A 23,474-nucleotide genomic window follows, 5' to 3' on the forward strand; every position below is an offset into this window, starting at 1 on the left:
TAATAATAATAATAACAACAGTAATTATAATAACGATAATAATAATGACAATAATAATAATAATAATAATAATAATAATAATAATAATAATAACAATTATAATAACAATAATAATAATAATGACAATAATAATAATAATAATAATAATAATAATAATAATAATAATAATAATAATAATAATAATAATCATAATAATAATAACAATGCAACTGCATTCTTGGGCAGGTCTTAGCACTACCTCAGACCATTTTGGCGGTCAGGTCTGAACATATCTTCTCTACGACCTCATTTTCCATGCATTCTGATCTTCGCTACACCCTTGACCTTAAAACTTCACCACTTCGCTACACCATCGCTACAACACCCTTGTGCATGCTACACCCTCATCTCCACTGCTAAGGTCATCATCATTACACTCCTCTACTCCAGCCAAGTAACTTTCCCACAGACAGACAGACAGACAAACTTATGATCAAACACTACTGTTATATATAAGACAAACTGTCATTAGTCGTATCTGCTTTATCAATCGAAGAATAAATACTTCCCACGTATTCCCTGCGTGTCGTAGAGGGCGACTAAAAGGGGAGGGAGCGGGGGGCTGGAAATCCTCCCCTCCTGTTTTTAATTTTCTAAAAAAAAGTGAATAGAGAATTAGATGGAAGGATGGAGTCAATGAGTCTTAAATGAGTTAAACCATTGTGTACGTAGTAGTGTGTGAGGCTTGGCTGTGGGGTAAGGCAGACACTGGTCTCAGTGCATTACAATGACAGCCACTTATCCACGTGTGCTCCTGGTCCTCGTACCTTTATCATTATCATTATCATTATCTCACCAGAGTTAGGTACAGACACTCTGCTGGGGCAGCATCTCTTCTCTCCTCCTCCCAAGCAGCTACCTCCCTCCCTCTCTCCCCTCCCCATCCTGCGGAAACATCCCCTCCTTCCCTCCCTCCCTCCTTCTTACCCTCTACCAGAGAACAAACATACCCCCTCCTCCACCAACCCAAAGACACACCCAGCGAAAGCAAGCAACCAAGAGGTCGCCGATTAAAAAGACATTTTAAAAGCTAAAGAGAGTTTCCACCCCGGGTCCCCTCATCTTGGCCTGCCCCTCTCTCTCTCTCTCTCTCTCTCTCTCTCTCTCTCTCTCTCTCTCTCTCTCTCTCTCTCTCTGGTCCCCTAGACACCACGCGAACGAGATGCCCCAGTGTGGGTGACCACGTAACAATGTCTGTGGCGCCAGCGAATCAAAGACAGCAATCAGCGGCCAACCAAAGGGCCCCGGCCACACGAGAGGTGGGGGTCGGGTCGGGGCGGCGGGGCGGGGCGGGGCGGGGTGAGGGGCGGTCGGGCTGGCTGTGGGGTGTTCATTTCCTGAAATCCGTCCTGCACCAGGGGCCACTCTGTTGACGTCCGTGAGGCCGAACGCTCTGCATTATGATCCCGATTACTGAATTACTTTGTAGATATTGGTGTCCCTCTCTACTCCCTCCCTCCCTGGCCATCGCACACTTTTTTCACCCGACTCCCTGGAGCGAATTACGCTATCCTGTGGTCTCAAGGGAGGGAATGGGAGGGAAAGGAGGGAGGGAGGGAGGGAATATTTTTAAACTGACTAACACCACCACGACGAGGACGCGGTGGTCTTCATTCTCCCAGGAATTAACACTCGATTAAGATCGCTTTTCATACGACTCGGGGGGGAAAAAAAGGGGAGGAATTGGCTCTGGGTTTTCCTTTAGTCTGCCTCTCACAGCGAGTCCCGTGGTGGCTGAAAGGGGTCAATGGACGAGGAGGAAGGGGGAGGGAGGGAGGGGAGAGGGAGGGTGTGTGTGTGTGGGGGGGGGAGGAGGGAGGGAGGAAGGGAGGGAGGGAGGGAGGAAGGGAGGGAGGAAGGGAGGGAGGGAGTGTGGAGAGGTGTTTGCTGCCGCCAGTGAAAAGCCAAGAGGAATTCCCACCTCGCGAAAATGATTTTTCTTGACAAACGCAACTCTAAACGCACTCCCCTCCACGGGTGCTCCTCTAACGCACTTTTACTTTTTTTTTTTCAGAGGCTACTTTAACGCACACTCTCTCCTTCTCTGGATGCTAGGCTAGCGCACTTCTTCTTGAGATGTTACTTACTCCAACGCACTCTCCTTCTATAGGTGCTACTCTAACGCACTCTCTCCTTCTTCAGATGTTACTTACTCCAACGCACTCTCCTTCTTCAGATGTTACTTACTCCAACGCACTCTCCTTCTATAGGTACTACTCTAACGCACTCCCCTATAGATTCTACTCCAACGCATACTCTCCTTCTACACTTGTTACTCTAACGCACTCTCTCCTTCTACAGTTGCTGCTCTAACTCGATTTCTCCCCTCTCTTCTCTTTCTTCTCATTTGTGTATATCTTACTTTACATTTCCTTATCAATTATCCTTTACTTCCCCCACTCGACCGTCTTCCAGTTTTCTTCCACGATGTCTCTAAATCCTTCCGCTTCCTGCTTCCTCCTATCCTCCACTCCCTTCTCATCCATTTTCATTATCGTTCTTCTCCTGTTTCCTTCTACACTATTTACCCCACGCCTTCCTTCTCAACTCCCCTTCCTCACATCACCCTCCTCTTCCCTCTACGTCAACTGAACTCCTCTAAGTTCCCTTCCGTACCTATCCAAGGCAAGAAAATGCCTCGTAACACACGGTTAGCGGAAAAAATATGGGGGGACTTAGATAAAAACTTTTACTACCGGTATCTGTCGCAGCCCCGCGATGCACACCAGCTTCTGCGGGCTGGGAGGATCCTGTCCAGACGACAGGAGGAGGAGGAGGAGGAAGGACACCTGAAGATGAGGGGGGAAATGAGGAGTTTCCGAGGGTGGTTACAGTGAGGTTCTTTCCCTGGCTGAACTGTCGAGGTCACAGTCGTTCGAGGTCACTGTTACGACCCCCGGCAAGGTGAACCATCTGTGCAGTATCTACAGCCCATCCCTTCATCATCTCTAGCATCTAATTACATAGTTATCTTTATCGTTCTTTTATATATATATATATATATATATATATATATATATATATATATATATATATATATATATATATATATATATATATATCCCATGACTACGAAAAAAGAAAAAGGCTATATTGAGGTTTCTGTTGAAGATAGCGAACTACAAGTGGCCAGACCTGTTTAAGAACCACAATAAAGCATAATTATCCCAATTATAGTCCGAGACTCATTAACATAAGATGGGAAACGTAACTGCTGGTCTAAAACAGCTGCTGGCTCACTGGTTCTCTACAGCGGGTTTTCCCTGGACCAGAAGAACATCACCAGTTTTAATTACTCCTTTTAATTGCTCCTTGTCCTTCCTCCTATCATAACAGTCCATGAGAAACTACATTAACAAGTCCGTCACGTGTTACCGTAACAGCCCGTCACATGTTACCGTAGCAGTCCATGTCACCGTAAGAGTCCGTCACACGTTACCGTAATAGTCCGTCACGTGACCGTAACAGTCCGTCACACGTTACCGTAACAGTCCGTCACATGTCACCGTAATACTGTCACACGTTACCGTAACAGTCCGTCACACGTTACTGTAACAGTCTGTCACATGTTACCGTAGCAGTCCGTCACACGTTACCGTAAGTCCGTCACGTTACCGTAACAGTCCGTCACACGTTACCGTAAGTCCGTCACGTTACCGTAACAGTCCGTCACACATTTACCATTGTAAACTTGGTGACATTCCTCTTATTGTAACAATGCCTCTATTTCCCTCACGGTAAGAATCGTTAAGATCCACTTCCCCAGGGTAGTGGCGTTACTAACATATCCACTTCCCCTAGGGTAGTGGCGTTACTAACATATCCACTTCCCCAGGGTAGTGGCGTTACTAACATATCCACTTCCCCTAGGGTAGTGGCGTTACTAACATATCCACTTCCCCTAGGGTAGTGGCGTTACTAACATATCCACTTCCCCTAGGGCAGTGGCGTTACTAACATATCCACTTCCCCTAGGGTAGTGGCGTTACTAACATATCCACTTCCCCTAGGGTAGTGGCGTTACTAACATATCCACTTCCCCTAGGGTAGTGGCGTTACTAACATATCCACTTCCCCTAGGGTAGTGGCGTTACTAACATATCCACTTCCCCAGGGTAGTGGCGTTATAACATATCCACTTCCCCAGGGTAGTGGTGAACTAACATATCCACTTCCCCAGGGTAGTGGCGTTACCAATATATTCACTTTCTCCCAGGGTAGTGGCGTTACTAATACATCCACTTCCTCCCAGGGTAGTGGCGTTACTAACATAGCCACTTCCTCCCAGGGTAGTGGTGTTACTAACATAGCCACTTCCTCCCAGGGTAGTGGCGTTACTAACATAGCCACTTCCTCCCAGGGTAGTGGTGTTACTAACATAGCCACTTCCTCCCAGGGTAGTGGTGTTACTAACATAGCCACTTCCTCCCAGGGTAGTGGCGTTACTAACATAGCCACTTCCTCCCAGGGTAGTGGCGTTACTAACATATCCACTTCCCCTAGGGTAGTGGCGTTACTAACATATCCACTTCCCCAGGGTAGTGGCGTTACTAACATATCCACTTCCCCTAGGGTAGTGGCGTTACTAACATATCCACTTCCCCTAGGGTAGTGGCGTTACTAACATATCCACTTCCCCAGGGTAGTGGCGTTATAACATATCCACTTCCCCAGGGTAGTGGTGAACTAACATATCCACTTCCTCCCAGGGTAGTGGCGTTACTAACATCCACTCCCCTCGAGGGTAGTGGCGTTCCTAAAATATCCACTCTCCTCCTCCTCCTCCTTGCCCCTACCCCCCCCCCCCCCCGGCCGAAATATAAACACAGGCTGGTTGTAATGACGTCATAAAACAATATGGCTGCGGCAGGAGGGGGGCGGAGGGTGGGTGGGTGTGTAGGGTTGGGGGGGTGGAGGAAGAGTAGGCCCTCCGTACTGCTGATGTCACAGCGCGACCCTGGGGAGGCAGGGGGAGGGGGGGGTGGGGGAGGGGTTGTATTGACACACACACACACACACACACACATACACGCGCGCGCGCGCGCGCTTCACACCCCCTCCCCCTTCCTCCACCGCTGGTCAGGGGTCCTGTGTTGCTATGCTGTGTTACTACCATGTTGTTACCAAGTCGCGTCACGAACGAACCCCCTTCCGCGTTACGTCAAGTGTGACGACTGAGCCAGCAGGTACTCATTCCAGCGACCAACCCTTAGGGATGGATGAACAGCTGGGTTAACTGTGGACCGACGGCCGCAACCAGGATTCGAACCTCTGCCATGTTCCACCCTGAGCGCAGGCCCTTGCATGCGTCATGGTCAGGAAAGCTGACCGCTACACCACGGGGGTCCATTCAGGGTCAATATTCGAATCTAGAGAATATTTAGGGTCAATATTCGCATTTAGAGAATATCTAGGGTCAATATTCGAATCTAGAGAATATTTAGGGTCAATATTCGCATTTAGAGAATATTTAGGGTCAATATTCGCATTTAGAGAATATTTAGGGTCAATATTCGCATTTAGAGAATATTTGGGGTCAATATTCGCATTTAGAGAATGTTTAGGGTCAATATTCGCATTTAGAGAATATTTAGGGTCAATATTCGCATTTAGAGAATATTTAGGGTCAATATTCGCATTTAGAGAATATTCTCCCCCTCAATATTCGCGATATTTATTCACTCTATTTTGTATTTCATTTTTTTCCTTGGTGGAATTTCAGCCTAGAATTTCCTGTAGTCGAGTTGTGTCGGGTGGCCAGCGTACGCACGACCCACTGAAGTCAACCGCTGAAGTCTAAACTGCTGAAGTCAAAGCCGCTTAATTTAAAGCCACTGAAGTCAAAACCGCTGAAGTCAAAGTCGATGAAGTCTAAACTGCTGAAGTCAAAGCCGCTGTAGTCAAAGCCACTGAAATCTAAGCCGCTAAAGTGAAAGGCACTGAAGTCAAAGCCACTGAAGTCTAAACTGCTGAAGTCCAAGCCACTAAAGTGAAAGCTACTGAAGTCTAAACTGCTAAAGTCAAAGCCACTGAAGTCTAAGCAGCTGAAGTCTAAACCACTGAAGTCAAAGCCACTGAAGTCTAAGCAGCTGAAGTCTAAACCACTGAAGTCAAGTGGCCGAAATTCTTGTGGAACTTTTGGCCTAAAACTCGGCCATTATGTCCCCCCCGCTGTGGTGATGTGCGCTGGTGGGACATATTGCTGATCAAGACACTAATATGGCCACTAGGACGCCCTCCCCAGGGGTGGAAACTTCAGCCATTTTGGGTGGGCGACGCTGGGGGACTGATCTGGATAGTAATAGTGGGGGTCGAGGGCTGGAGCCCCCCCAACATGGCGGCGATGGGGGGCCCCCCCAAGTGCCACACGACGACGCCCCTCGCGCTTTTGGGTCGAGAGGACCCAATATGGCGGCGCTATACACGTCATACGTTCGTTTTATTGTCTCTCTCTCTCTCTCTCTCTCTCTCTCTAAACGTGCAGTGTGTGTGAGTGTGTGTGTGTGTGTGTGCAGTACAGAACAAGAACAACAGGCAGAACAGCCGAGGGGAAGAACAAGAGGAAGAACAGGCAGATGAGAACAGAAGAAAATAATTGAGACGTGTACCCAACAGACGTACACACCTCGGGAGGGCGTCGTACGCTCCGCTGACGGCCAGAGATGCGACGGATGACACATCGACGTCCCCGGGGGAAGGATGACGAGTACATGACGTGGGGTAGGATGACGAGTGCATGACGTGGGGAAGGATGACGAGTGCATGACGTGGGTAAGAGGACGAGTGCATGACGTGGGGTAGGAGGACGAGTACATGACGTGGGGAAGGAGGACGAGTACATGACGTGGGGAAGGAGGACGAGTACATGACGTGGGGAAGGAGGACGAGTACATGACGTGGGGAAGGAGGACGAGTACATGACGTGGGGAAGAATGACGAGTACATGACGTGGGGAAGGAGGACGAGTACATGACGTGGGGAAGGAGGACGAGTACATGACGTGGGGAAGGAGGACGAGTACATGACGTGGGGAAGAATGACGAGTACATGACGTGGGGAAGGACAACAGGTTGAAAAGCAGGTTAGAACCCTGTTCTTTCTATAATCATTCTCGGTTTTTTTTTTTTTCTTTTTCGGTAGACGGTTAAGATGAACTCCACAACACATCGAGAGGTTAGTGGTGGTCCACTGCCTTAGACGCTAACAGACGGTGAGGCTTATGTCTGGCTGGTTAACCCCTCCACCCAATACATACACAGCGGAAGTGAATCATAGGGTGGGGGAGGGGGCGAAAATTCTGGGAGCATTGAAGAATTTTTGGAAGTCGAGGACATTATTTCGGAAAGCAAAAATGGCACACACACACACACACACATACACACACACACAGAAAATAACAAGCCCAGTTACCTGTTGACTGTGGAGGGAGACGGACGCGCGTCACCACACCTGCAAAAGAGGAGGAGGAGGAGGTCAGAGTAGAGCAAAAGTGAAAGAAAAACACACTTGACATGTTTCAAAATCGTGGGCATAAAGACTTGCACTTATAACGAAATAAAAAATTAACACATACATTCTTATATTCCAGTAAACCGTCTAGCAATCTTGTAGCAATATAAAAAAAGAAAAATTCAGTTTGTAATGATTTTGTTGTTAATTTCTAATAAAAACTTCATATTTTCTGGAATGAAATAGAGAAATAATAAAAGAGATGATGAGAGATGAAATCATTTCCATAGAATACAATGACACTCATTATTATTATACATACAATGAAAAGTGAGTATATGAATATTGTCTGGCTCTCCTCCCTCAAACACCTCAACCTGAATAAAGTCCTCCACGAGAGGCCAGCGTCTCAATGTACTGTTTAACAAGTTCCTCAATGACACAGAGGCACATCTGCTCGGGCCGGCCGGTGCGGTAGTCACCCTGGAGCCTTCGGCTGAGGGGAGACGGAGGAAGATGTTTCAACACCTTCCTCAGCAGATCACGGTACCTGCTGCCATCCAGGGGTGCCACAGGGCGGCAATCGTGCCCGACTTCGACAGGCAGGTCCGGGACTCGGTAGGCCAGGGAGAAGTCAAGGAGCATGGCCTAGTGTCGTCCGTTCTCCTCCACCACAAATATACCTTCGTCCTCAATCCCGCAGTGGGACCAGCCCAGTTGGTACAGTTGCCTCAGGGTCTCCACCACTCCGAGAGATACTTCCAAGCTCTTGGCCACGCCTTCCCTGATGACGAATTCCTTAAACCTTAAACCTTTCACGAGTTCCGACACGATGCACAGAGGGTCCAGGCAGTACCCGTAGAACTTGCGCACGCCCGGCAAACCCTGGACAGAATGGAGAGCCACTATCTCCTTCATGAGGTCCTGTTCCTTACCAGGCGTTGGGAACTTGACAGCCACCATCATCACGTCATCATCGTGCCCCAGCCATCCTAAATATACCTTCCCCATTTGGGCCTCTCCAAGATATTGCTTGACGACCAGTTTGTGGCTTGGGATGACGGGAATGGTGGTCCTTGAACTCGATGATCTGGACCATGGCAAGTCCCGTCTGGGCTGGTCCATGGAGGAGGAGGGGCCGTCGTAAACATAAGTGCTTGCCGATGTATAGCTGGGTGATGACATGCCGGGTCTGTATTGACTGGAGGATGACGTGCTGTCGTTCACCTGGGCATCGCTGGATGATTATGCACCGCTGAGTGAAGTCAGCGTGGCCTTCTCCCCCGTTGTGTTGTCTGGAGGAGTTGTGGCCCCACCCGTTCTCTTCCCCACCGTTTGTGCAGATCTTCCGGGGCGAGTCCCTGTGTCCTAAGGGTCGAGTTTTACCTTGCAGACACGTCGCGTCCTTCTCCTCGCGGATGTCTTCGCGTCATCCCTCCGCTGACGTTTCCTGTCCGCAAGGGGAGGTGCTAGGTCCTCGCCTGGTTTTCTGGAGGAACGGAGGACCCGTCTGTTTTTCTCTGCCAGCCTCCTTGCCTCTCTTTCTTAAATACGTTTACTGCGACGGAGCGGTGGACGGTGCGTGTCTTCCCTCGCTGCTGAGCAACGTTTTTAAGCACTCACAGGGCATTCCTCAAAAGCCACTTCGAGTTTTCGTTTTAGGGTCATAATGAATTACCCTCTTCTATAAGGATTATGGTTCACCGGGGGTACCCTCTACAATACAAAATTCGGGTAATCGTCTTTTTAATATAGTAAAAGCAGAATTTAGAGCGACGGCGAGCATAAATAAATCATACCTTGATATGGAAGGGATATAAAGTAATTCTTTCTGGCTCTGTGAGAGAGAGAGAGAGAGAGAGAGAGAGAGAGAGAGAGAGAGAGAGAGAGAGAGAGAGAGAGAGAGGGAGAGAGAGAGAGAGAGAGAGAGAGAGAGAGAGAGAGAGAGAGAGAGAGAGAGAGAGAGAATGTTGTGAACATGGTGTAATGAAGATGACCTCTGACCTTAATTCAAAGAATCATTTCAAAGGTCAAACGTGTCGGGGTTGTCATGAAGTTGAGGGTGAACTGAAGTTGAGGGTGTACTGAAGTTGAGGGTGTACTGAAGTTTAGGGTGTACTGAAGCTGAGGGTGTACTGAAGCTGAGGATGTACTGAAGCTGAAGGTGTAGTGTTGAGGATGTCGTGAAGTTGAGGGTGTACTGAAGTTGAGGGTGTACTGATGTTGAGGGTTTCTTAAAGCTGAGGCTGCATTGAAGTTGAGGGTGTACTGAAGTTGAGGACGTACTGAAGTTGAGGGTGTATTGAAGATGAAGATGTACTGAAGCTGAAGGTGTACTGAAGTTGAGGGTGTATTGAAGTTGATGGTGTACTGAAGATGAGGATGTATTGAAGCTGAAGGTGTACTGAAGTTGAGGGTGTGTTGAAGTTGAGGGTGTACTGAAGTTGAGGATGTATTGAAGTTGAGGATGCAGTGAAGTTGAGGGTATATTGAAGATGAACATATACTGAAGTTAAAGGTGTACTGAAGGCGAGGGTGTAATAAAGTTCAGGGAGTAGTGAAGAAATGAAGAAACGTGTTTAATGATGATGACCCGTACCATAAGGGTCAGGTCAGTGTCTAATTGTGTCGAGGATGTAACAGGGATGAGTGTATAGTGATGATGGCCTTTAACGAAACCCTTATGTCTCAGGTCAAAAGGGGGCTTTTTAGGGTTTAAATCAAAGTTCAATCCCGTTAGAAATGTAATGATGATGACGATATAGTGAAGATGTTCTTTGTTCCGTCCCATACTACGATTCAGGCAAATTGGTGTCAAGAGTGCAGTGAAGATGTTGGCATCGTGAGGACGTAGTGTATTGAAGATAGGGAAGAGAGGGCCTTCTATCCGACCCGTAGAATCCAGGTCAAACTGGTGTCGAGGGTTTAGTGAAGGTGAGAGTGTAATAAAGGTGTAGTTCAGTGAAGATGAGGGTGTAGTGAAGATGACCATTTTTCTTTTTAACATTACATTATGTTATATGGTTACTGTGGCACGATGTAGTCACCTTTACTGTAGTGATGATACGCAAATGGGTGGCGGGATGTAGTCACCTTTACTGTAGTGATGATACGCAAATGGGTGGCGGGGTGTAGTCACCTTTACTGTAGTGATGATACGCAAATGGGTGGCGGGGTGTAGTCGCATTACTGTAGTGATGCTATGCCGGCCTTGCACCTGGCTGGGACCAATCATCTTCACTACAATCACATCTTCACAACTCCATGTCCTTCTCTAAGAGGTCTGGTCTTAGAACTTTTTTTCTTCCACGGGCAGAAAGGCACAACACCATTATCGATATGTAGATCATCACTATCATCATTATCATTATTATCATCATATTATCCCAGAACACCTTTTCCAAAGGTTCCTCCTGCAACCTTAAGGCTGCATCACATTCAGTGGTAGAGAAGGGTTTGGACTCGTATGTGGGGGTGGGAAATTCTTCGACCAGTTCATATTCCAGTGATACAACCTCTTCGAAGCTACAAGCAGGCGGAGTACGGGAACGCCAGTCCATAGTAGCTTCCATCATATGTATTTCTCCAAAGAATTCTAATGATCCAAAACAAGTATAAAATGACGACCAGTGAGACCTACAGTTAAAGGAGACAGATTGGGGTAAATATGGATCCTCACGAAAACACAAGAGTCAGGGGGATACATGGTCTTAAAAGTATAGCCAGAAATGTGTCCTACGCCAGCATGGAAGTGAGCATACTAGGCTGGCATCATGAGGACAGATGCCCCATCCATACTGGGTCTATAGTCTTCATACACACACACACACACACACACACACACACACACACACACACACACGACACCAACCTGACTCAGAGAGGAGATGTAATCGTGGAGATGATAGACTGAACACTTCTCATGGTAACATGAACCGAGAGATGGAGTTTAGCAAGCCCAACTGGTAGGCCCAGGTCCCCCCACACACAGCCAGCCCTTTGGCAGCTCTCTGGTAGAACCAGGACACAACCAACCGTCTGGTAGATCCTGGAGCACAGCCAGGAGGCCTCTGGTAGAACCAGGACACAGCCAGCTCTGTGGCAGACTATTTCATCTGCCTAATTCGTTCACAATTTCCAGAGCTTCAGCCAATTTCATTCATTTTGGAGCATGAAAGAGGCTCCGCCATGAGGGAGGGTAATGCGATAAACGCCACGCGCGGCGCCCCCCTCTACTAATGGGAAATGGATTAGCTTCCACCGACACCATCGCCCCGTGTCAAAGGTCATGGCATTAGCCGGATAACGAGGGTAATGGAAGGGGGAACCCCACCTGTGGTCTGCGTCCCCCACCTGTGGTCTGCGTCCCCCACCTGTGGTCTGCGTCCCCCCACCTGTGGTCTGCGTCCCCCACCTGTGGTCTGCGTCCCCCACCTGTGGTCTGCGTCCCCCACCTGTGGTCTGCGTCCCCCCACCTGTGGTCTGCGTCCCCCACCTGTGGTCTGCGTCCCCCACCTGTGGCCTGCGTCCCCCACCTGTGGTCTGCGTCCCCCACCTGTGGCCTGCGTCCCCCACCTGTGGTCTGCGTCGCCGACATGTGGTCTGGGCCGCCTACCTGTGCTCTGGGTCGCCCAACCTGTGGTCTGGGCCGCCCAATCTGTGGTCTGGGCCGCCCACCTGTGGTCTGCGTCCCCCGCCTGTTGTCTGCGTCCCCCACCTGCGGTCTGCGTCCCCCACCTGTGGTCTGCGTCCTTCATCTGTGGCCTGCGTCCCCCACCTGTGGTCTGGGCCGCCCAAACTGTGGTCTGGGCAGCCCACCTGTGGTCTGGGCCGCCCACCTGTGCTCTGGGCCACCCACCTGTGCTCTGGGTCGCCCACCTTGTGCTCTGGGCCGCCCACCTTGTGCTCTGGGCCGCCCACCTTGTGCTCTGGGCCGCCCACCTTGTGCTCTGGGCCGCCCACCTCTGCACTGGGCCACCCACCTGTGCTCTGGGCCACCCACCTGTGCTCTGGGCCGCCCACCTTGTGCTCTGGGCCGCCCATCTTGTGCTCTGGGTCCCCGTCATCTGGTGATCACATTATCGCTTCGCCAATATGGTGGGGAAAGAGACACTATTTCAGGGTGATTATCTGTCCAAGGGGACAATGTAGCCTGGTATTGTCCCCCACCACCGCTCCCCAGGACGAGCGCTGATTACTGGGGCAGACCCACACAACTGGGGATCCACGACGTCACCAGTGGGGCCCTCTGACGTCACGTACACGTTGGCCAGATGGCCACCCAGTGACCACAACCACGAACAAAAATGAAGTCCTGAAATGTTTCTTTTTTTTTTTTTGATATCGAACAATGTCAATCATGGCCATGCAAACGTTCCCCCCCCCCCCCACGCACACACACACACACACACGGGATATTTCAGTCAAGAATGATGTCAGAATTCCCTCAACACGTGTCTTTCCTGCACCACTGGTTCTTAACGCTCCCTCGCTACCGTGGGAAATGGCGTGTGTATATATATATATATATATATATATATATATATATATATATATATATATATATATATATATATATATATATATATAAAACTGTAGTGCACAATTCTAATTAGTATCATTATGCATATTAGAATAATTTTTTATGGCTATTTAAAGAAATATATTGAGTGTAAATACATATGGGTAATATAGTGTTCTTTTTTTTTTGTTCATTTATTTGCTTAAATGATCGAGCCAAGAATGGTTTACGGGTCTCGGCGGCGTTGTGCATGGTGTCAATGAGTTTTATATCCACGGGCCCGGGTTCGATCCCCGGCGCGCCCACAGCTCACCCAAACTGTTCATCCGTCGTCCTTTGCTCGCTCGACACATGGCTTGGGGGAGTGACACAATTTCTCTCCCCCCCCCTCTTCTTACTTCCTCTCTCTCTCTCTCCTCGCCCTATCTTCCCTCTCCCCTCCTCTCCCCACTCCTTATCTCCTCTCTGGCTGCCCCACTTTCCCCTCCTCTCCCCACTCCTTACCAACTCTCTCCCCGCCCTACCTTCCCTCTCTCCACTCCTTCCCGCCTCTCTCCCCGCCCCCACATTCCCTCTCCCCGCCTTTCTCCACTCCTTATCAACTCTCTTCCCTCCTCTCTCTCTCTCTCTCCCCGCTCCACCTCCCCTCTCCCCACTCCTTCCCGCCTCTCTCCCTGGCCCCATCTTCCCTCTCCCCTCCTCTCCCAACTCCTTATCAACTCTCTTCCCTCCTCTCTCTCTCTCTCTCCCCGCGCCCCATCTCCCCTCTCCCCGTAACAACCAGTTCGCGTGCCTGGGGGCCCCAGGGTGTCGGGGTCCCGGGCCGTAAATACAGGGTTTTCCCGCAGAGCAGAACGTGTGAAGGTGGCAACAACCATGTAGTGGAGGCAGGTCACGCTACCCCACCTCCCTCCTGCCTGACCTGCCCAGGTCACGCTACCCCACCCTCCCTCCTGCCTGACCTGCCCAGGTCACGCTACCCCACCTCCCTCCTGCCTGACCTGATCAGGTCACGCTACCCCACCCTCCCTCCTGCCTGACCTGCCCAGGTCACGCTACCCCACCCTCCCTCCTGCCTGACCTGCTCAGGTCACGCTACCCCACCCTCCCTCCTGCCTGACCTGCTCAGGTCACGGTACCCACCTCCTCCCTCCTGTCTGCCTGCCCAGGTCACGCTACCCCACCCTCCCTCCTGCCTGACCTGCCCAGGTCACGCTACCTCCTTCCTGCGTGACCCACCAGGCATGCTACCCCACCTCCTTCCTGTCTGACCTGCCCAGGTCACGCTACCCCACCCTCCCTCCTGCCTGACCTGCCAAGGTCACGCTACCCCACCCTCCCTCCTGTCTGACCTGCCCAGATCACGCTACCCCACCTCCCTCCTGCCTGACCTGATCAAGTCACGCTACCCACCTCCCTCCTGTCTGACCTGCCCAGGTCACGCTACCCCACCTCCCTCCTGCCTGACCTGCCCAGGTCACGCTACCCCACCTCCTGCCTGACCTGCCCAGGTCACGGTACCTCCTTCCTCCCTGACCCAGCCAGGTCACGCTACCCCTTCCTCCCTCCTGTCTGACCTGCCCAGGTCACGGTACCTCCTTCCTGCCTGACCCACCCAGGTCACGCTATCCACCACTGTAGGGAGAAGACATGACCTGGGATGACTGCGATGATGATGATGGTGACGTAATAATGACGATGATGACGTAATGATGACGTCTGGTAGGGAGAACGACCCTGTTAAACGAGGTCATGACCCCCCACCCCCACAACGATGTCTGGAGAGAGGGGGTGGGTGGGTGTGTGTGGGTTGCGAAGTGTGCGCAGGTTTTCCATGGGTAACTGGGGGCGGCTGGGGGTGAGGGGGGTGGGGTAGGTGGGGTTGTTGGGGGGTAGGAGGAGGAGGAGGAGGAGGAGGAAGAGGAGGAGGAGGTTAGAACCCCCCCCCCCCCTCTACCCCCCAAAGGTGAGAGAGAGAGAGACACGCTCCGCCTCGTTGTCCCTAGAAGCTTAGGGCCCAGCCACCAACCCAACCCTAAGCTGGCTGGTCTCGTCGCCGACTCCGTCAGGTGGGTGGGGAGGGCCCCCGGGCCCCTTGTACGGGGCGGGGCGAGGTAAGGCAAAGGCGTTATCTGTCGCGATGGTGTCTCTCTCTCTCTCTCTCTCTCTCTCTCTCTCTCTCTCTCTCTCTCTCTCTCTCTCTCGCCCGGCAGGAACGTCGCCCCCTCACCCTCCCTAGACAGAGACGCAGCACCTACCTGACCCTCTAGTATAGAGCCAGCCTCCCACACGGACCATATACACCCCAAGTATACCCCCACAGTCTCTCTCTGCCCACCCCACACGGACCATATACACCCCAAGTATACCCCCACAGTCTCTCTCTGCCCACCCCACACGGACCATATACACCCCAAGTATACCCCCACAGTCTCTCTCTGCCCACCCCACACGGACCATATACACCCCAAGTATACCCCCACAGTCTCTCTCTGCCCACCCCACACTGACCATATACACCCCAAGTATACCCCACAGTCTCTCTCTGCCCACCCCACACGGACCATATACACCCCAAGTATACCCCCACAGTCTCTCTCTGCCCACCCCACACAGACCATATACACCCCAAGTATACCCCCACAGTCTCTCTCTGCCCACCCCACACTGACCATACACACCCCGCCCCTCCCTCCCGTATACCCCACAGTCTCTCTGCCCACCCACCACCATCCCCCCCACACACACACATACATACGCCCAACCCACGTGTGTAACTCATGAGTTACCCAATTACGGCCACAGCTACACATACGCTCAACCCACTCATGAGTTACCCAAAAACCCACTCATGAGTTACCCCAAATACAACCCGTACACCTTAGACCACCCCATGTCGGACCACCGCCTCCCCTTCTGACCACACCCAACATGGCTGACCACCTTCAAGCCTCTCTTGTGGACGACCCCTTTCTCCCCTCAACAACAACAACAACAACAACAACAACAACAACAACAGGTTTTATAATTGAATATAATAATACTTCTTTGTTCTCAGATGTGTCAGGTGTGTGTGTGTGTGTGTGTGTGTGTGTGTGTGTGTGTGTGTGTGTGTGTGTGTGTGTGTGTGTGTGCGTGTGTGTGTGTGTGTGTGTGTGTCACGTGGGATCTAATACCTTTCTCTGATCTTTCCAGGTTGTTGTCCAGAGAGGGTCGTACAGCTTGCTACCTGGTGGTCGTACCAGGTCATCTACCAGGTCGTGGTCGTCTCCCAGGTCAGCTACCAGGCCGTGGTCGTCCCCCAGGTCAGCTACCAGGTCTTGGTCGTGCGGAGACACCTGGGTCGTTAACCAATTCCCAATGAATGACTGTTTAAGGTCGTTTAAGTCACGAGGCCGTACAGTCATTTGGTCGTTCCGCAATGAGAGGACCCCCCTCCCCCCCCTTGTGCCAGGTCGTCAGGTCCTGACCTGAACTAGTGGTTCCCAGTACCGACTACCAGGTCATCGGGTCCTGGTCTGAACCCGTCCACAGCGTCAATGACCAGGTCATGACCGGAAACAGTTCCCAGGGCACAGATTTTCACAGGAGGACCACGCAAAACATACACACACACACACACACACACACACACACACACACACAAACCCAGCAGAACCTTCCTGGGGTCAGAAGGGCCGATTGCCTAACTCAAACACCATAGGATCATCGACCTTGCCACGTAACCAACCCATTGAACCAGTGCACACCTCAGTAAGAACACATACCTTACGTCTTGCCCCCACACACTTACGTCAACATCAACTACGACGATACACTGCTATAACGCAAAATAACATGAACGTAATCATAACGTTTTACGTTCGCCATCAAGTCCATAATGTATGATAACACAATATTACGGTAATCGCATCATTAGGTCACGTTCCATTAATTAACGTTCAACACATCACGACGAAAAATTAAACCATACAATATTCGCTCTGGGAAAATAGCACATTTCCTGGTCTATGAACATGGACGTCACTCATGACCTTACCCAAAGCGTCGTAGTACATCCAGGCCAAGCTTGAGCTTACCCAAAGCGTCGTAGTACATCCAGGCCCAGCTTGAGCTTACCCAAAGCGTCGTAGTACATCCAGGCCAAGCTTGAGCTTACCCAAAGCGTCGTAGTACATCCAGGCCCAGCTTGAGCTTACCCAAAGCGTCGTAGTACATCCAGACCCAGCTTGAACTTACCCAAAGCGTCGTAGTACATCCAGGCCCAGCTTGACCTTACCCAAAGCGTCGTAGTACACCCAGGCCCAGCTTGAGCTTACCCAAAGCGTCGTAGTACACCCAGGCCAAGCTTGAGCTTAAGTAATCTCTTTTTATGACTAATTAACAACCTACAATTCTGAATCCTTCACCCCCAGTTCTGTCATTTCTCAGTGCTGTAATTTCACACCTTCTCTTTAGAGCCGAATGACCACCTAAATTCAATACACCATTTATTCATTTATTCATGACACAGACATGTACATCAACACATAGCAACAAGACCATCTAGTGAAGAAGCACGATGATCTAATTATAATGTCCAGGGAAGACGATGGCTGAGGTAAGTAAGGGAAGTGAGGCAATACTGGGAAAAGCCGAGGGATACCATCGCGTCCCCCTCCAGGGAAGAGAGACGAGATAGACGGATAGATACATAGATAGATAGATAGATAGAGCGATAGAGAGAGAGAGAGAGAGAGAGAGAGAGAGAGAGAGAGAGAGAGAGAGAGAGAGAGAGAGAGAGAGAGAGAGAGAGAGAGAGAGACCTGAGAGAGGTGTATGACCTGGTCATGACACAGTCCCCCAGGATGGTGAGTCAGTAGGACGAGGCGGACAGTGTGTACGGGGCTTCGACGAGAGGAACAGCAGCAGAAGGAGACGAGGGTGACCCCTGGTCATGACGAGGACCTGGGCAAGGGAGGAGGAGGAGGGAGGGTTAGCGAGGAGGAGGGAGGGATGGAAGGACTTGGTGTAGTGTGAGGTTAGTGGATGGTCGGGTTGGCCTGACCGAAGGGGACAGTATATATATATATATATATATATATATATATATATATATATATATATATATATATATATATATATATATATATACACACACCAGCGATTTATGATGGTTTGAGAGGCTATGTTGATGTAGGAGATGGGGCGCCCCACGAGTGTAGAACTCCAACCCCCTCCCCGTACAGTACAAGAGATGGGGCGCCCCACGAGTGTATAACAACTCCCCCCTCCTCGCAGTGTGCACTTAAGTAAACACCCACCACCCACACACACACACACACACACGCCATACACGCCCAGCGACCCAGTCAGGATCCAGGGGCCAGACGGCAAGATGGACGGGGCGCTAACTCGCCCCACTCCCTCTCCCCGGGGCAGCTCCAGGGCGGATAATTTTCTTGCTGGGTTTTAACACAATTAGAAAGTCAGTGAGGCGAGACGCGGCCGTAATGAAGTTACCTCAGGGACCACTCAGCTCCCGCTCCCTAGCTCCGGCCTCCAAGCTCTTTGATCCCAGATCCCAAGACGGTGGTTCTTTGGTCCCAGATCCCAAAAGACCGTGGTTCTCTGATCCCAGATCCCAAAAGACCGTGGTTCTTTGATCCCAGATCCCAAAAGTCTGTGGTTCTTTGCTTCAAGGTTTAGCTCCCAGCCCCTAGATCCTAGCTCCTAGCCCCTGAGTCTTAGCTTCAGGTTCTACTCCCTAGTTTCGACCTCCGAGCTCTCAGCAGCTTCCTAGGTCAGGACTCCTAGCTTCTGTCTCCTAGCTAACGTAGGGATCGAACCCCCTACCTCCACACCAATTGCCAAGGGCCTTCATACGACTCCCAGCTTCGAAACCCGAGAATGGCAGCTCCCAGCTCCAAGTCTTCATCTCTGTCTACAAGACAGACAAAGTCCAACTACACAGACAAACAGACAAACAGACAGAAACACACACACACACACACACACACACACACACACACACACACACACACACACATACATATACAGACAGAAAGACAGACAGAAAAACACACACACACACACATACATATACGGACAGACATACACACAGACAGACAGACAAACACACATACACACACACACACACACAAACACACATACATATACAGACAGACAGAAAGACACAGACAGACAGACAGACAGACAGACAGACAGACAGACAGACAAACACACACACACACACATACATATACAGACAGACAGACAGACACACACACAGACTAAAATCATAAAGGCTTCAAACTGACAGAAATGAAAAGCCACGAAGGTATGGAAATCCTGGGATGTTATTAAGCCAAACCTACAACCATCATCATTATTATTATCATTATCATCATCAGCTGGTGGTGGCCCACGATAACCCAGCCTCAGGCAATTCTCAAGGGAGGTCAGACGGCAACTGATACCAGCTTCGATAACGACAGCGTGGAAGATATCACTCCCGGGTGATAAGGTGCTAAATGACGGGAAACTGGATAGTATACCACTCTTGTATGTATGACGGGAAGACAGAGGTATACTTGTAAGACGGGAAGACAGAAGTGCAGCACAGATGGGAAGAATTATAATGAGAGAGAAGCGTATATAATAATGAGACAAAAGTGTATAATTCCTTAAGGATCACAGTACGATGACAGCCAAACACTCTGAAGGCTCTTGTGGTCTTCAGAAGATACGTGTGACATACACTAAACAGTTACGGGAGTAAATGATAAATGATAAAGCGATTCTAACTGCTTAAACTTATGACTGTGAGCTTCGATCACAAAAAGGCCACAGACAAACCTGACCTCCTTGCTTTCACAATGCATTACTAAAAGGCCACATCTTGAACAAGATGTATTAGAACAAGTACAAAGACCAGCGTCAAAAACCAATTCCACCTCTTGTCAACCTTCACTACAACAGGGAGAACGAAAGGTCAAATTTCTCTCTCTCTCTCTCTCTCTCTCTCTCTCTCTCTCTCTCTCTCTCTCTCTCTCTCTCTCTCTCTCTCTCTCTCAGGGAAGCGAGGACTGTGTGTGTGTGGAAACTTGGTACAAGTTTTTCAAAAAGTTTGCCTAAGTCTGCCAGCGAGATTAATGAAGACCTGTTTCAAATACGAGACACCATCAGATCCTGGAAACAGATGAAACTTAAAGAAACTTAAAGCCCACCTCCCATAAAAAAGATGAAGTATGAGAAAAAAAATTTTTTTTCCAAACATAACTATGAAACACTGAAACAATCCTCCGGCAAACACAGTTAATTAAAAGACAATAACTATCTTGAAAAACAATTAAACAAATATTTCATCAGTTTAAATTCTTTTTTTTTTACCAAATACAAAAAAACAAACAAACAAACATAGCGACCAAAATACCTACTACTACGATATTCTGATTCATTTTCGGGTCTGGCGAGATTGTCTTTTCTCGAGAGAGAAAGAGAGAGAGAGAGAGAGAGAGAGAGAGAGAGAGAGAGAGAGAGAGAGAGAGAGAGAGAGAGAGAGAGAGAGAGAGAGAGAGAGGGGAGGGTGGGGTTAGACTACATGGCTGTAAGGGGTCGAGTGCAGTGGCAGCAATCCAGCACAAAATTCTACACTTGGTACATTGGGTCGATGAATGGGGTCGGAGGCACTTCCATTCCTCCTATCTGCTGGGGGGAGCTTTTACTGGGGGGGGGGGGGGAAGTGGAGGGTTGGGAGAGAGAGAGAGGGGGACTTGGGAGGTGGAGAGTGGGGGAACAAGACTTCTGATATATATATATATATATATATATATATATATATATATATATATATATATATATATATATATATATATATATATATATATATATATATATATTCCTATGAGTCCACGGGGAAAATGAAACACGAAAAGTTCCCAAGTGCACTTGCGTGTAATAATCACATCATCAGGGAAGACACAGGAGAGAAATATAACAGTCAGTTGATATACACCGAAGAGACGAAGCTACGACGCCATCTGGTAAACATGTTATTACACGAAAGTGCACTTGGAAACTTTTCGTGTTTCATTTTCCCCGTGGACTCATAAGAATATCTTGATCACGCGCAAAATTGTGATCCTTTCCAATATATATATATATATATATATATATATATATATATATATATATATATATATATATATATATATATATATATATATATAAGAAAGTTAAGAGTAAATGTCAATAAGAGCAAGGTTATTAGGTACAGTAGGGTTGAGGGTCAAGTCAATTGGGAGGTGAGTTTGAATGGTGAGAGGCTGGAGGAAGTGAAGTGTTTTAGATATCTGGGAGTGGATCTGTCAGCGGATGGAACCATGGAAGCGGAAGTGGATCATAGGGTGGGGGAGGGGGCGAAAATTTTGGGAGCCTTGAAAAATGTGTGGAAGTCGAGAACATTATCCCGGAAAGCAAAAATGGGTATGTTTGAAGGAATAGTAGTTCCAACAATGTTGTATGGTTGCGAGGCGTGGGCTATGGATAGAGTTGTGCGCAGGAGGATGGATGTGCTGGAAATGAGATGTTTGAGGACAATGTGTGGTGTGAGGTGGTTTGATCGAGTAAGTAACGTAAGGGTAAGAGAGATGTGTGGAAATAAAAAGAGCGTGGTTGAGAGAGCAGAAGAGGGTGTTTTGAAATGGTTTGGGCACATGGAGAGAATGAGTGAGGAAAGATTGACCAAGAGGATATATGTGTCGGAGGTGGAGGGAACGAGGAGAAGAGGGAGACCAAATTGGAGGTGGAAAGATGGAGTGAAAAGGATTTTGTGTGATCGGGGCCTGAACATGCAGGAGGGTGAAAGGAGGGCAAGGAATAGAGTGAATTGGAGCGATGTGGTATACAGGGGTTGACGTGCTGTCAGTGGATTGAATCAAGGCATGTGAAGCGTCTGGGGTAAACCATGGAAGGCTGTGTAGGTATGTATATTTGCGTGTGTGGACGTGTGTATGTACATGTGTATGGGGGGGGTTGGGCCATTTCTTTCGTCTGTTTCCTTGCGCTACCTCGCAAACGCGGGAGACAGCGACAAAGTATAAAAAAAAAAAAAAAAAAAAAAAAAAAAAAAAAAAAAAATATATATATATATATATATATATATATATATATATATATATATATATATATATATATATATATATATATATATCCGGATATATACTGTCGAATGTCTCACATAAGTCAGGTGCGTGTGACTCTTCGCTTCAGTGTAGAGGCACAAGGTTGAGCAGGCATCTACACTGAGGCGAGCCATCACTATACTGACTTCCTTCGTCTCTTCTTTCAGTCAGGAATGAGTGATCCACTGAAGCCGGTGAATTAAGTGAGAGGGAACTGATGCTGGTGGCAAAAGTGATCAAATCATTGTAACTGAGAACATTGGAGTTCATTGTGAAGAGTGGCCGGTGAGAGTGTCGTAAAAGTGGCCCAGTGAGAGAGTGTGTCGTAGAGTGGCCCAGTGAGAGTGTCGTAAAGTGGCCAGTGAGAGGGGGCAAGAGGGAGAGTTATGGAAAGCCTCAGGCGTGGCCGTAAAGGCTGGCCTGGACCAGGTGAGAGTTAGGTCCTCCTCTCACTCACTCACTCACTCACTCCTCCCGCCCGCCTTCCGACCATGTGCAGCTCCCCTGCTCCTCTCGCCACCCCAACAGACCCTATGGTCTGTCGGTACTGAGCCGGCAGACCTCGGCCCAGACCGTGGCTACTACGGCGGACCATGGTCTGCTGAGCCCGTCCTCGGCCGCTAGACCTCGGCCGCGAGACCGGGGAATGGTCTGCCAGTGGTGAGGATCAACCCCCCCCCCCCTCCCGTGGTCACGAGACCAGGACCCGGTGTAAGGAGGCCATGGAGACGGAGGTGGAGACCTGGTGTCCTGGGCTGGGCGTGGTGGCGGAGGCCCCCAGCCTCCTCTGCCACCTCCCGCGCCTTCTTCTCTCTGTGGTGGCGGGGGTCCCGCGCCTCCTCCGCCGTCTACCGCGCCTTCTTCTCCTAGTGGTGGTCTTGGCTCTCATCCTCCGGCAGCATGGCGTCGCCTCCCTCTGGCTCGGTAAGTGCTTCCAGTTCTCTTCTTATTAATCTTGTTTACTCCCTCCAGAAGCCGCTGCGTCACGTGATTACCAGGAGGGAGGGAGGGAGGGAGGGAGGGAGGGAGGGAGGTGTGTGTGTGGTGCTCTGGCAACTCAGCAGGGGAGAGAGACGGGCCGTGGTGGTGTCCGCTTCTTCCCTTACGCGGATAAGCTTTGGAAAAGCTTTACCTCCTCCTCCTCCTCAGGTCTTGACCCTACCACCAAGCACCTGACCTTTTCCTTTTTTTTAAAGACTGGTTTTTCCCCATTTCCTGCAGAGGGACTGGCCTGCCCCCCCCCCCCCCCCCCTGGAAAGGACGCTTGTCTAGGAACGGGTCCCACGACGTAAAATGAGAGA

General features: G+C 49.7%; 1 protein-coding gene across 4 annotated transcripts in view; it reads left to right on the forward strand.

Moving 5' to 3' along the window:
- Window positions 1-23,474, forward strand: part of LOC139746094 (discoidin domain-containing receptor 2-like) — a 190,258-nt gene that overhangs the window by 32,545 nt on the left and 134,239 nt on the right. For all 4 annotated transcript variants that reach the window (XM_071656933.1, XM_071656932.1, XM_071656931.1 and 1 more), the window contains exon 2: window positions 22,341-23,097. In XM_071656933.1, the coding sequence (XP_071513034.1) occupies window positions 22,896-23,097 (202 nt within the window). In that variant the 5' untranslated portion in view covers window positions 22,341-22,895. The remainder of the gene's footprint in view (window positions 1-22,340; window positions 23,098-23,474) is intronic.

Source organism: Panulirus ornatus, chromosome 64 (genome assembly GCF_036320965.1).
Source record: "Panulirus ornatus isolate Po-2019 chromosome 64, ASM3632096v1, whole genome shotgun sequence".
NCBI lineage: Eukaryota > Metazoa > Arthropoda > Malacostraca > Decapoda > Palinuridae > Panulirus > Panulirus ornatus.